General features: G+C 38.8%; 1 protein-coding gene across 3 annotated transcripts in view; it reads left to right on the forward strand.

Moving 5' to 3' along the window:
• Window positions 1-15,274, forward strand: part of TPCN1 (two pore segment channel 1) — a 64,455-nt gene that overhangs the window by 24,103 nt on the left and 25,078 nt on the right. For all 3 annotated transcript variants that reach the window (XM_075213804.1, XM_075213813.1, XM_075213822.1), the window contains 9 exons: window positions 1,101-1,217; window positions 1,746-1,870; window positions 3,663-3,711; window positions 4,191-4,254; window positions 4,572-4,616; window positions 9,372-9,428; window positions 14,115-14,168; window positions 14,746-14,818; window positions 15,037-15,144. In XM_075213804.1, the coding sequence (XP_075069905.1) occupies window positions 1,101-1,217; window positions 1,746-1,870; window positions 3,663-3,711; window positions 4,191-4,254; window positions 4,572-4,616; window positions 9,372-9,428; window positions 14,115-14,168; window positions 14,746-14,818; window positions 15,037-15,144 (692 nt within the window). The remainder of the gene's footprint in view (window positions 1-1,100; window positions 1,218-1,745; window positions 1,871-3,662; window positions 3,712-4,190; window positions 4,255-4,571; window positions 4,617-9,371; window positions 9,429-14,114; window positions 14,169-14,745; window positions 14,819-15,036; window positions 15,145-15,274) is intronic.

Raw genomic sequence — 15,274 nt, forward strand, 5'->3', positions numbered from 1 at the left:
CTAAGATGGCACAATATTTGTGTCATTAAACCCCTCCCCTGCCACTTATCTATTGCAGGGCAAGAACAGGGAGGTTTCCCTGTTCTCCCGGGAGCCTGAGAGGTTTCTCTGAAATGCAGGAGTCTCCCAGACATTCTTGGAGAGTAAGCAACTGTGTTAAAGAAAAGCAGCTAATGAATCTCTAGAGACTGAAGTATCTTTTACATTTCTGTCTCCATTACTTACCTGTCAGTCTTTGAATAAATCTTTGTCACCATGAAAATGGCCACCTCCATAGGCATCTATACATGGACATAGGACACAATTTCTGAACTGTGTCATCATGCCACAGATGGCGAAGCCAACCACGTCTTGTACTTGCTCAGCATCAGGGAGAATGCCAGACTGTTCAGGGAGTGAGGGAGATCACCCCTATTTCAGGCAGTCTGCCTGACATTCAGGGAGAGTTGGCAAATATGAGATAGCTAGGATTTCTGCGCGCTGATCTACTAGGAAAATAGGATTTTTGTACTTGACCGTAAAATCTCTTTCTCTGAACACGAGTTGGGGGACACTGCGCTCCCACCCTTTGTTCTGACAGTTCTGTTGGTTGTGTTTTCGCCCTCTCTTGTGACTTGGTTAGTAAATAAACTGAGCTCTTCCTGTGGAGGAGGTATAGAGGGGAGGGGAGCAGGCTAGACAAGTTTTTTTAGTGCCATTGCTCCCACAGCGCCCTCTATACCCTAAGGTGAGCAGTGTCCCCCAACTAGTGTTCAGAGAGAGATTTTACGGTAAGTACAAAAATCCTATTTTTCAAACTAGTGTGTCTGGTAAGATGGTACCAGCTATGCATAAATCAATGTACAATATCATGGACAAAGGAACACTTTTTGCACCTCTGCTTTTTTATGTTTCTTAGATGATTCCCAATAAAAACAAAACAAAAATACAAAATAAAAATGTAGCTTAGTGTCTGATAACTAATATCTTGAGTCTATAGGTAGAGTGGGCCAAATGCCTGAGCGACTAAGCCCATTTTTAATTTCACTAGAAGAGGCAGGGAATCTAGGCTAGTGCTTATTGATAAAGCAAAGACTCACGTTCTGATTTCTCTTTCTTAGCTTCTAGCGGTTGTGTTCGATACATTCAATGACATAGAGAAAAAGAAATTCAAATCTCTACTTCTCCACAAGCGCACAGCGACTCAGCACAGCTATCAGTTGCTGATCAATTCACAGGTATGAAAATTCAGACGTAAGAAATTTTTAATGGAAAACGAATACCTGTACATTCAACCGATCAATTGGTTTATTCATGTATAAGAGTAAGGGTCCATATATGCATTATTTGATTCCGGTTTTGACAGGTGAATGGAGGATACAAGGAAGCTAACATAGAGTACATTAGCGAGATGCTGGTGCAGTGATTGAAAGTAGAGCGTAATCTCTGTAAGCTTCCGCGCCTCATTCTTTTACCTGTCAAGAAGAGAACAGAGTAGAGTCATATTTAAATAATGCTTGTGTATATATATATGGCCTTTGTAAAAAATAAAATACAAATGATATTAAATCAAGGCAGCTGATGACTGCATCAAGCTATACAATTAAATGATAGGAAACATTCTGCCCCACCCAATCCACCGTGAAATAACCAGAACTGTGACATTTGGCTTTGAATCCTGTGGCCATCATCTTGCTGGATGATTGAAATATGCAGTGTATTTGGCTAGCTAACGGCTACTTCATCTGGCATTTATTCTATTGCAGGGCCCCCCAGGAATTTCTTTTCAGCACTTTAATGGGATGATGAAGTTCTACAAGCCCCGGATGTCAACACGTGATCGATATCTATGCTTCAAGGCCTTGAAACAGAGCAGAACAGACAATCTCCGGTAAAGTTGCACATTTTTTTCTATTAAACAAGGGTGGTTTGTTTAGTGAGAAGCTATTGATACAGACACTGTTGGAGTAATTTAGACACTGGAATTACTCAATTAACTTCAGTCATCTTCTGTAACAACTACACTTATTTAATTCTGTGTTCAACCACCTAAAGGCAGATCAGTGTTACTTGGCATAGCCCATTTTCATATATCCTTTCATATACAAAAATAAATAAAAATGTAAGAGATTTGTCAAACGGGTTGAAACAAAGTAACCACAATAATAAAAAAAAAAAAAAAAAATATATATATATATATATAAGCCTAGTGGCGTGTGTTAGTCTGTGTGTGTGAAAAAAAAACCAACAAGCTGCAGCGCCACCTGCTGGGTGGAGTTATACACTGACCTACTAAATTCTTAGTGTGTGTGGGGAAAAAAACTCAGAAAGGGCTGAAATTTGGTATACTAAGATGTTTTTAATTTGTTAATTTAATTTGTTAATTGTTAAAAGTGTTTATAAAGATTTAAAAAATATATATATATATTTCTTGAAGGAGAAGTGACAATTGGGAGTGGTTGGTGGTTGCCGGGGGTGACAGTTGGGAGTGGTTAGTGGTTGCCGGGGGTGACAGTGGGGAGTGGTTGGTGGTTGCCAGGGGTGACAGAGCGAGAGGAGTGTGATACTCAGGACCGCTGAGAGAGATCCCTGTGTCTGGATAGACATCTGGATAGATATGGCGATGAAGGATGAGGTGATGGAGAAAAATGATGAGGTGGTGACATGTGGACAAAACCACGTTAAAAAAGGGTGCTTACGTCGGGAAGTAACGCTCTTCCCCTGAGGAGGCCTGGGCTAGGCCCAAATGCATGACAAGAACCTTTTTAACACCTTAAGTAGCTTGATTTGACTAGAATGCATGAGTATCATGCACGGGTTAACTTGTGTATGTGTGTGTGTGTGTGTGTATATATATATATGTATATATATATATATATGTATATATATATATATATATATACATATATATATATATATATATATATATATATATATATATATATATGTATATATATATGGGAGATATATTATAACATGTATATGTCTAGAGGGGAGGATGCTTTAAAATGTTCCAACCATGGGCCCCAAGTTGTAAAGTTGTAGGGAATGGTTCACTGGTGTCTTTTATTAAAGAAGAGTGCTCGGGAGGGTTCGGGAACCATTTGGAAACGTTTAGGCAAGCAGTGGCTGAGCAAGTGTATCTAATCCGTTTATTGGAATATTTTGTGTCATCATGAAATGGAAGGGGCAGTCAATAAAATTCAAGTGAATATTACATCCATTATATTATATTACATCAAATATATATATTATATTGAATTATATCAAAGTGACATAATTAGATTTCTAACCTCAGGCCAGAAAGCATATAATTTATCCACCAAATATGTCTGAAGGAACCTGCCTGGCCACAGTTTATCCAACAGAGGTACCAGCGGCAATACATTTTATAAGTATTTTCTTTGATGCCAACAGATATTGAGGGTTTAGCTAGGCCATTCCTAATCCTGGTCCAATCTTCAGAAAGCAAGATCACTCCCATCTCGAGCCAAAGGGGAAACCAAAGCTTCGTACATAGTGGAAATGAGCTTACTGGTAGTATGTTGAACAAGACAAAGAGATTCTAACAATGTTTTGATGCGGGATGGAGATCCAGATACAAATTGGCATGCAAAATGTTGAAATTGAAGATATTTCATATCTAGCACTTGGCCCAGTTTCATGAAACTTTTGTCTTGCAGAGTAAAAGACTTTTACCATTTCTATGAAGTGGTGGACTTGAAGTGGAAGGTAAGTGTATAAATAGCACAGTGACGCCAAACATATGAAATATATAGTTCAGCCACAAGGAAATTTTTTAACTTTAAATCGGCATGTCTCTATTTTCTTTGCAATGGTGTGTATTTATAATATATATTGTAGACAAAAAGGAAATGTGTTTTTTTTATTTTTGCATTTTAAGACCAGCCCCAACAGTGCACATTGTATATGTTTGCTCTCAGATAAAATATTAAGTAGCATGTGGATTTAGGGTAGATGACTCATTATACAACTGTCCTTATTTAAATTAATATTACAGTTAGTATTTGAAATGCATAGGTAAAAGTTATTAAGAGAACCACTTTTTGAGAGAAAATGCTCTCTCTGCTATAATTGAATTATATTGATCTTCACTCTTAATTGCATAATGTTTCACTTCTCATGTTATTGTAGTGTCCTATGACCAGAGCCTACGTGTTTTGCTCCACCCCATTCTTTTCTTTTGGCAGGTGCAGCGTATCCATGAACATTGGTTTGATGACCTGCCCCCTACAGCACTGCTTATATTTAAAGGTAATGTAGTGGGGGTAGCTGCTTCCTTCATACAGCTCTGCTATGGTATCCCAGGTGGATTTATTATGTGTTTTAGAAAGCAACCTGATCTTAGCAGATGTTGCAGTGTTTTGTACTGCAGCCATTTATTGAGTTTACAATGTAATAGGACATACAAGACATGGTAATCAAACATTGTATGCATTATTTTACTATGAGCACTTGCAGAATACAATGCAGATCTTTTTTCCTGCCTAGTTGACATGGTTCAAATGTATACCTTAAGGTGGCAAGTCACTTTTTTTTTTTTTTTACTTTTTTTTACTTTTTTTTTTCAGGTTTCAATATCTTGGCAAATTCCAGAGTATTTCAGTATGCTGTATGTGAGTACCATGACATGACTTTTCTTCATATTTGCACTTCTTAATATGTAAGGTGGTTAAGTTAACTGCTAGCTTGATGTACTAAATGGTGACAAACAAGTTGAAGTGTAGCTATTGTTACCTTATTGGGGTAAATGGCATTATAATATGAAATCTTTTGTAACCTGTTTAATGCTCAGTTAGTATATATGAATATAGTCTGCAATCTGCAGTTCATCATGGATTCAACAGCAATGCCCCATTGTAGTACACTTTATCCAATAAATATCTTATCTTTATAATTTGATTTGATAAGAATCACTGAGGTTCTAGAATTTACTATAGATTGATTCAGACCTATTTAATTACTTAACTTCCAGAACCCCCAACTTTATACTTGTATCCTGTGTTGTAGCTTATGGTCTTGGAGTCATGTGGCAAACTCCGAGATGTGTGTACTTCTCCAATCTCCATTCATTCCCATCTGCACCAGTATTTTAAAAAGCCCAAATGACTGGCATGTTATCAAGCCTCAAATGCCTTGCATATAACAAAGGCTCAAATATCCAGGCTGTACTAGGTATTTACAGCAATAAATACCTAGTACAGCCCTTTTTGTCTTCTTTGTTTGGTATGCCAATCAGAATCCTACCATGCCTTGCCTGACCTTGTCACTCCACATCTTAATCTCCTCATACCACCCTCACTTCCCTCTACTGCTAGAGCATCTATGTAACCTAATCTACCCCCACCAGTCTCCCACGCCTCTGCCTCTGTTTCACTGACAGAGCGTCCTTGCCTCCACCTCTTCTCCATCATTGCTGCTGGTAATATCAGCCCCAACCCCTGATTCTGCTTTGTTACTTTTATTTATTATCCTTGCCACAACAACCCCCACGCACTTGCCTTCAACCCCTCCAATTTTATCCACATCTCTGCTCTCTCCCTCCTCTCCTTTTCCTTTGCACTCTGGAACTTTAGATTTTTTTGCAACCAACTCACACCCACAACCTTTTCCTCTCCCACTCCTTACTGAAGCTTGGATCTGTCCTTAGGACTCCACCTACACATTACACTCCTCATTTGGTGAAAGTCACGATGGTGGAGTAGGTATCCCACTTTCTCATGGCTGTGCCTACAACGTCACCCCTCCCTGAACCCTCCTTGATGTTCACTCCATTTGACTATTCTTTCCTCTTTAACCTCCACATTGCTGTCATCTTTCATCTCCCTGGTCACCCCTCAATTTCTCAACAACTTTGCTGCCTGGCTTACTCACTTCCTCTCTGCTGTCCTCCCCTCACATATTCTTGGTGATTTCAACATTGACTCCCCTACCCAACAGCTCTACTGTCTGTAAACCCCTCACTCTCTCCTCCTCCTATGGCCTCTGACAATTGACATTGTCTTTCATCCATTACTACAGTCACGCACTGAACCTTGTCTTCTCCTGCCTGTTCAACATCTCCAACTTCTCCAACTTGGTCTTCTCTCTCTCTGATAACAATGTCTACTCCTCTTTGCTTCCAAAATTCTTGAATGAATTGTAGTCAACCATCTGACCCACTTTCTCTCCCCTCCCACTTTCTCATGGACCCCCTTTCAATCGGGCTTCCTTCATCTTCACTTGACTGAATTTGCCCTCACCAAAGTGACCAATGACCTACTCATAGCCAAGTCAAAAGCCTATTTCTCTGTCATCCAATCTGGAGGACACTGCTACCATGGGTTGTATGAGGGGACTCGGGAGCTGGCGCTTAGTTAATTAATTGTTAATGTAACTTTTGACGGTACATCCTCCCCTCTGCAACTCCTGTAGCTCCAGTGTTCATTAGGTGCATATAGGAGTTGGAGTTAGCTTTGGCTCAGCTATTTTTAGTAGTGTGTTCTTTTTATTTACACTTTTCTTTATTTATTTTGTTCATTTTCTGTGTGCTGCTTTGCAACACATTTGTACCGACAGGCACAGTTTGCTGTGGCAAACATTTTTCCCACAAGTAGACTTCAGCAGTTTGACTGATATGTCACTTAGGGGTGCCTGTGATTCCATTGTTAAAGCGGCTCACGTTGCTGTAACTTTTTTTGAGTGTTGACTGATCAGCACTGCTGTTGGCGATATAGAGCACCGCGAGGTCAAGATGGCGTCTGCCCTCTTCACGGACTGTACCGTGTTCCCCACTCATTAGTAGAGGGGGGGGGAGGAGGCATGGTCTGAAGTACAGCTCTGTCACACAGCTGAAGATTGAAGTGGCCATTTGGGGTCTAAAGCAAGCAATGGTAGCAATGTCCCCCAGATTGAATGAAAGAGAAAAGAGGTTTTTAAAGTTACGATAAATCTGTTTTTCAGTTTCCATCTGGGGGACAATGCAATCCCTTCCTTTCTGCTCTTTTGCTGTTAGGATGTTGTTTCTGGTCCCCTTCCATGGGGATTTTCAATTAACTTACTAAATGCCAACCCCTGAGTTCCCTCATTCAACCCATGGTAGCAGTGTCCTCCAAATGGAATCAGAGAAACGGGTTTATCGTAAGTATAAAAATCCTCTTTTCTCCCTCGTTATACTCCTTGACCTCTCTGCCACTTTCAAAATTGTTGACTACTCTTTATTCTTTGACTCCACCCCCCGCCTCCTACCTCTCAGGTCACCCCTTCTGTGTGTCTACTTTGGATTCTCACTGCCTTCCTTCCTCTCTCTATCAGTGTTTCCCAAGGCTCTGTTTTTGGTGCACTACTCTCTTTCTATCTACCCTCCTTTCTCAACGAACTCATCCTGTGCTTTGGCCTCCACTATAACTTCTACGCCAACAACACCCAAATCTACATTTCCTTCCTGTAACTCTTTCCATCCAACTGCCTCTCTGTGTTCTTCACCTGAATGACCCAACGCTTCCTCAAACTTAACATCTCCAAATCAGAGCATTTTTCCCCTTGCTAACGTTACCTCCCCTCCCTGCATCTCCCTGATGGTAAACAACATTACTGTCTTCCCTCACATGTACTGCCTAGATGTAATTTATTGGACTTCAGCCTTAGTTTTAACCCCACATGGAGTTTTTCTTGCAGTCCTGCAGTCTACACCACGGTAATATTGCCCCTTCCTCGCTCAAGAAGTAACTAAAACCCTGGTCCGCTCACTCATTATTTCCTGCTTTGACTACTGTAACTTCCTCCTCATTGGTCTTCCCCTCCTGCCTTTCCCCTTTTCTATCCATCCAATGAATTATGCAACTAGATCTATCTTCATCTTGCGCTGATCTCCACCCCTTGCCTCTCTCTGTAAATACATTTACTGAATCCCCAGCATTTAATGAAGTTCAAACTGATCACCATCATCATGTACAAGGTCCTTCCAAACACTTTCCTCTATATCTCTGACATCATCACTGGACACACCCCAGTGCGCTCACTCCAATCCGCCTCTGACCCTCAACTCTCTCCCCCCTCTCAATATCTGCTCCTACGCCCATCTCCATGAGTTCTCCTGCACTGCTCCCCACCTATAAAACTTTCTTACTTGTTCTACCAAACTCTCCTCCAATCTTCAAAATTCACCTTTTCATGCTTGACCACTAAGCTCTCACCTCCACTCCCTCTGCCTCATCTCTTCACCACATTCACTTTTGTCTATTTGCACCTACAGTCTTCCTTTACCCCCTCTCCTCATGTCTGTTTCCCTCATACAAACTTGTTATCATATCTGCTAACTCATGTTATTAATGCTAGCTCAAGACCCTCCATGGAGACGTTATTATGCTTAATTGTATTCACGTCACTGTTATTTTCTGTCATAAAACTTATTGTACTCATGTGTGTCATCTGTAGGAGAACTGTCCTGCTCTATGCAATTTATGGCACCTTATAAATAAATGATGACTGTGATGATCTCAATGCCTTTATAATAGCAGTACACACATTTTGATTATACAGTCAGTGTGTCTGCTATTATTCCAGAAGTGCTCTCTCTCGCTTTTCTCTTTCTCAGCTCAAATACAAAACTGCATTCCACCATAATGCAGCTGATTTAACACATTTGAAGCCAGTTCCACCCCTACTATTTTGGTGAATGTGCTGCTATGTCCTGATTAGTGCACATGTCACTCACACTTGTATTCATGTCTTCCACTCTCCTCAAATCACGTAAAAGGACATAAGGTGGCACAATTGAATAAGACCGCAATGCTGGTGCTTGAGACTTCAGAATAAGATCTACTTTTTTTTCTGTAATTCCTGTGACTGTAGTAGGGAGTAGTAGGGAAACAAATTATTTATTTTTATCAACATAATTCATAGAAATATCTTCTCTCATTCATGTAAAATATTCACACTTCTCCTGCATAAAGCACCACAGTATCAGAGTAAAACTGCCCATACATCGATAAATCCAGTTGTATGACCTGAGCTGGGTTGAGAGAGAGCTGCCTGTTTGTTGGTGGGGTTGAATGACCAGATCCCCTGGGGCCCTATTAGTGGGGTCAGCTGGTGTTCTCGCACACTGGCGGTTTGTGTTCCAAGCAACCAAATTCATCAAATTTATTTATTCATTTATTTATTACATTTTCTGTTTTGGATTGCCATTTGTTTTATGTCCATAGTGCTGTGGTGTGGGGCTAATTTGGCCTAAAACGACTAAACTTGCTGTCCAAATTGATGCATATAGGCATCATATGGTGTCTATTTCAGGCTATTCCTGTAATCCCTAATGTAGAAACATCTTTTATTGCTATGCTGCAAGTGCTTTTACTGGTTCTCATCACCCCCTCCTTATCTTCTTTCTCCAGATGTCGTAGTTGCTATAAATGGATTCTGGATTTTGATTGAAACTTTTATGGTGAAGAGTGAGTTCAACCCATACTTTAGACAACTGTGAAATTAATAAATAATTTATTACATGATACTGTCCAGTTTGTAACCTAATACTATGGGAATATATATTACTCTTATTTATCATTCTACTTTTAAATCAAATAATCCATACAGTATGGTTCATCTGTTCTACCTGCATACATTTTAATCCAACTGTAGAATTTACTACCAACAGTGTCAAATCACATCCCTATACTATATTGGGGTGTAAGTATAAACACTTGTATGCCTGACAAACGCCTTATCCAAATGCTAGTGTGTTACAGCTGAAAGCATCTTGAGATGCATATGCATGTAAATGCACATTTCCTTGTATGCTTCTTATCCTGCATACGTTTGGGTTGCCATTGCTTCCAACTCTACATGAGCGTCTTAGGGCCTGATTCACGAAGGCATACAAAACTAATGCGTTGTGCATTTTTTTATTAGAAACGCATGTAATTCGGGCATGTGCTCGTCTGTATTCAGCTATAAGCGGATCTGAAGAAACGTCTCTTTTTGAAAACGGTTATAGGTACGCTTTGCATATATGGCATTTGCCGTATTGAGACAGACACATTGCTGGATATGTACAATACATATGTGGCATGTACAGTCCCAGGAGAGTGCACAGAAAACAAAGAGTGTTCAGTTATTGGCAACTGTTAATAATATAGTAATTAATGGGGAAAAAGTTGTGTTTTTTTCACTTTTTTTTTTTTTTTTAATCCCATAAAATGCATTTATCATGATTTAATCATGTTAATGTTTACTATACAGAAAAAAAATCATTTTTACAGTTGCTCTTGATTGCAAACACATGTTCTAGTATACATACGCGACCGTCATTACTATCACTCTGCAATTACACCTCACCTGTAGCTGGTGCAAGTGATACGACTGAAGATCATATACCTTAGAGATGCCCAATGCTTGAATCGGACACTGATATGTGCGCTCGTCTTTGGCATGCCCTTAATGTACATTGATTTCATGCATTCGCCTCCTTCCTCCAGTGCAGTGCAATTTAACTTAAAATACAGCACGTATCTGCATTTAATTTCTTAATGAATCAGGCCTGTTTAATTCTCATACAAAGTGACTGAATCCTACTGTAGGTCAGAGTTTTCGAAGCTGCGGTAACTCCATGTTTACCTCCGAACAAATTTCAACTCGATATTAATATATGTACTGAGCTGATGAAATATGTCCACCATGCTCTCTTTCACTCATCTGCAGCAGTCTGCCATGTTATGAGGGAGATGTTTCTTTAACTAAACACGCAGACGGTGATTGAACACTACACAGATTTGCTTTGCAGAAATGCAGTGTGAATTGGTTGAGCCATCGGGGCCAGTGATGTCATTGCAAACCAGTCTCTGTTGTTTTTACCTGTATCGGTTCTCCTCAGGACGCTACTACAAATGTGGGAGTATTGGCACCTGCTTTTACTTCAGTGGGTAATACTTTACACTGCAGTCCTGTTAAAAAGTAATGTTAGGTTAACAGTTTGGTGGTCGCTCAATCCAGTAAAATTAAGTTTACTGTATTTATAAATAATAAGTTACATACATATGTGAGTATTTAATAAACATTGATAGTGAATATGGAGTACTTGGTAAAAAGCAGACTTAAAAAAAAAAAAAAAAAAAAAGACAGGTCATGTGACATTTATATTTTCAGCTTACAAGAAACCACAATTGCCTGTGTGTTCTATGCACTTTGTTTCTTAAACATGTTTTCTTGAATAAAACCTAATAATATATGCAAACAGGTATGGCGCTTATACTCTATTAGATCTCAAGAGGAACACAAAAAAGGTAGTCCAGAGTCTATAAGTAATATAAGAGTCCCAAAAAAAATGTCTTCAATGTTCATATGTTCTCAACAAAATTCGATCCCAAAGGGAAGGTGTTGTATATCCGGATATTATTTTCCACCAATGTTCATACATATAAATAAGCAGAAACAGATCGTGTTACTCCGTGTTCACTTATATTCTACTACGATCAAAAAACCTTATAATGCCCGTGTGGTATAAAAGATATTTAATTATCACCATATGTGACCAGAAGTTCCCCGCTGAATAATACACTTACACAGGACGATATCTGTGATTCCAATGATGGAAATGGAGTACACTTGTAGATCTTCAATTAAGTCCACGTAATTCTTTGAGTATAGGCTCAAAAGAAAAATAAAAGTGCTCCAAATGGTGCATTATCTCAATAAAATGATTTTATTATAAGCACTATGTAAAAACAAGTAAAAGGTATGATCTGAGTGAAATCAACAAGCCTCAAAATTGAAAAACCAGTTTGTAGCAAAAGGATATGATAACCAAAAATTAGATTTGGTTATTGAAAAAGTACAAAAAATGGAAAGAGATAAACTGAATCGGGACCTCAATAAAGAAAACATCAAGAAGGAATTAGGTTTACCGTTTATCACCAAATTTAATCCTTACCACAAACAGGTTGAAATAATAATAAAAAAACATTGGTCCATTTTAAGAAAGGACAGGGAATTGGAAGAGGATATAAACGAACATCCTGGTTTCATATACAGGAAAGCACCAACATTAAAAGACATTCTGGTAAAAAGTGTAATCTCCAAACCCCAAAGAACACTTAATAAATCCAAAGGTTTTTTTAGATGTGGCTCCTGCATAGTATGCAGGAATATAAAATCTGAGACCACCAAATGGACAGAAGTCCAATCTAACACCACTGGTGTAATCTATAAGATTGAAGATTTTATTATGTGCAATACAAATAACTGCATTTATTTGGCGGAGTGTGAATGCAAGAAACAATATATAGGGAGAACTAGCCGCAAACTAAGAGAACGTTGGGCAGAACATCTAAGAAACATCGGAAAAGGATACGAGTTGCATTCTCTATCACTCCATTGTAAGAATGAACACAAATGCAATACTTCATCCATTAAATATTTCTGTGGCTTTAAAAAGGTCTGGGGGGATTGGAGAAAAAGAGAGTCCAAGGGAGAGTTAGCTAAAATGGAGATGAAGTTTATATACTTGATGGACACTTTGATACCGAAAGGTCTGAATTCGAACTTTGAAATCAAATATTTTTTGTGAGAAAATAGAGAATACAGAAAGATAGGGCAGTGTAGGTTACCAGGTGGTTGGAAAAGTTACGTATATTTGCCTTTGTGTGGATTTTCTCTTTTTACATATAAGTTGCAATATACTTGGTGCAATGGTCATATTGAAATCTCAGTTAATCCAATATGAAGAGGTTCATGTTTACCTGTATATATAAGATCAAACCCCTAATCCCGAATGATAAAGTGTATTAACATGATTAATATAAGATAATTGGGAAAGTTAAGATATATTAGGCTGTGCCTAAAAATCTTTCCAGTATATATACTATGTTTTATCCAACTAGACAAGTGTTCCCTTTTCTATTCCCCCTATTGGGCATATATTGAAGTGTTACTTGTTTTGTTTACCTCGAGGAGGGAAAGAAAGTTTAGATCTGTGAGAAAAGTTTGGGAATGGATGGGATCACTAATGAAAAAAGTGGGGAGTATTTTATGTTAGATTGTGATTCATATTGGTGTATCATGTGAATTATGTTTGATATATTTTATATATGTGAAGTCTGGACATAAGCACATAAGAAAATACCCGGATTTGTTTTAAACAATCTTTCTCGAGTTATGACGAGTTACCATGACAACCGTATGCTAATCGGGAAAATTTTGATTGGACGCAAGCGCTTTAAGACCTTGCCGTTTGTAGTGTCACTATATTGCCTTGATAAAGATTTTTTCAAATTGAAACGCGTTGGCAGAGGCGGTGACGAGGGGGACTGAGAGGAAATACGCTGATTCCCTGAGAGGAGAGGAATTTAAATCCGAGTGTTGGGAAGTATGCAGTGATAACCAGCCGGCAACCCGATCTTTGGAGAGGGACATAAAGGTTTCCCTACATGCGCAAGATCATCCCACATGGGGTAAGAGTCCAACCATATCAGGTTTACCAGCGATTTCACTCAGATCATACCTTTTACTTGTTTTTACATAGTGCTTATAATAAATTCATTTTATTGAGATAATGCACCATTTGGAGCACTTTTATTTTTCTTTTGAGCCTATACTCAAAGAATTACGTGGACTTAATTGAAGATCTACAAGTGTACTCCATTTCCATCATTGGAATCACAGATATCGTCCTGTGTAAGTGTATTATTCAGCGGGGAACTTCTGGTCACATATGGTGATAATTAAATATCTTTTATACCACACGGGCATTATAAGGTTTTTTGATCGTAGTAGAATATAAGTGAACACAGAGTAACACGATCTTTTTCTGCTTATTTATATGTATGAACATTGGTGGAAAATAATATCCGGATATACAACACCTTCCCTTTGGGATCAAATTTTGTTGAGAACATATGAACATTGAAGACATTTTTTTTGGGACTCTTATATTACTTATAGACTCTAGACTACCTTTTTTGTGTTCCTCTTGAGATCTAATAGAGTATAAGCGCCATACCTGTTTGCATATATTATTAGGTTTTGTTCATCTGTACATACATAGATAGGTTGTATGCTAGCAAACAGAGGCAGTTAATATACCAGTCAGCGCAGACAGATCCATCTTTGCAATTATGTTTTCTTGAATGGTCCCTCTCTTTTAGGTGCCAACTTCTTTCCTCAAGGTGTTCCATGGAGCTACATTGTTTTTCTTACAAGTAAGTCTCTCTCATTCCAAAGCGTTTCCCCACCACCAGCTCCTAAATTAGAGATGGCCACAACGTTAATTTAAAGAGCACCTGTCACATTGAGATACGTCTTCTTTTGTTAACCAGAGGCAATTCAAAGCCTAATGGGGGAAATAATAATGTAGGGGTGATGCTGACGCAATCCATACGTGATGTGTGTGTTGAATAGTCAGGTGTCCCTGGGTCTGAAATTGGAAGGAATGGAGCCTAAAACTGTTACCCATTACTATGTTGTGTAAATTAAGCTGTCTCTATCACAGTAGAACACCAATGTGACATGCAGGTTCAGATTTGTGTACATGTTTATCCATTATTGATTTAAATCATTACCATTTAATCAAAAATTACTCAGTTGAACAAATGCTAGCGTACAACTGCTCCCTATTGCTGGACTAACAGTTGTTCTCGATATCTAGAGACTTCATAGAGGCTGCAGCTGTTCCTCAATGTAACCCTTATTCTCCAACAGACATGTGCACCTGTTTCCCACCACTATGGTTATACATGTCCATTAATAATCTCTGTTTGCTTTTGTCTTTTGTTCTAGTTTATGTGGCTGAAGTGCTCGTGAAGGTGACTGGTCTGGGTCCACTGAAATACTTCACATCAGGATGGAACCTGTGAGTGGACATTGTTGTACAGATATAGCCAGATATAATTATTAATGTTCTTGCTGACATTGTCAGCCTTATGTAGTCTGTAAAGAAGAGATGTTTGGTGTGTTTTGTGGCTTTGCGGTAGATCAGTTTCCACAATAATCTTTGGATTGTAAGCTTTCACTTGTTATGTTTTGTTGTGTGCTCGGGCCAGCAGTTTATATCCCATTCTTCTCTCTTAGGTTTGATTTCTCTGTGACCATGCTGGCACTGCTGGGACTCCTGGCCTTGGCCTTTAACGTGAAGCCGTTTTATTTCATTGTAGTGCTGAGACCTCTGCAGCTGCTCAGGTCAGATTGTAGAAAATATATGTTAATTCCATATATAACATGTAGATCCCTAATAAAATCTCAGAGACTCTAATGCATTCTTCCAGCCTTATAATTGTCTCTGCGTCACAATGACTATTTCTTACCTAAC

Source organism: Mixophyes fleayi, chromosome 1 (genome assembly GCF_038048845.1).
Source record: "Mixophyes fleayi isolate aMixFle1 chromosome 1, aMixFle1.hap1, whole genome shotgun sequence".
Lineage (NCBI taxonomy): Eukaryota > Metazoa > Chordata > Amphibia > Anura > Limnodynastidae > Mixophyes > Mixophyes fleayi.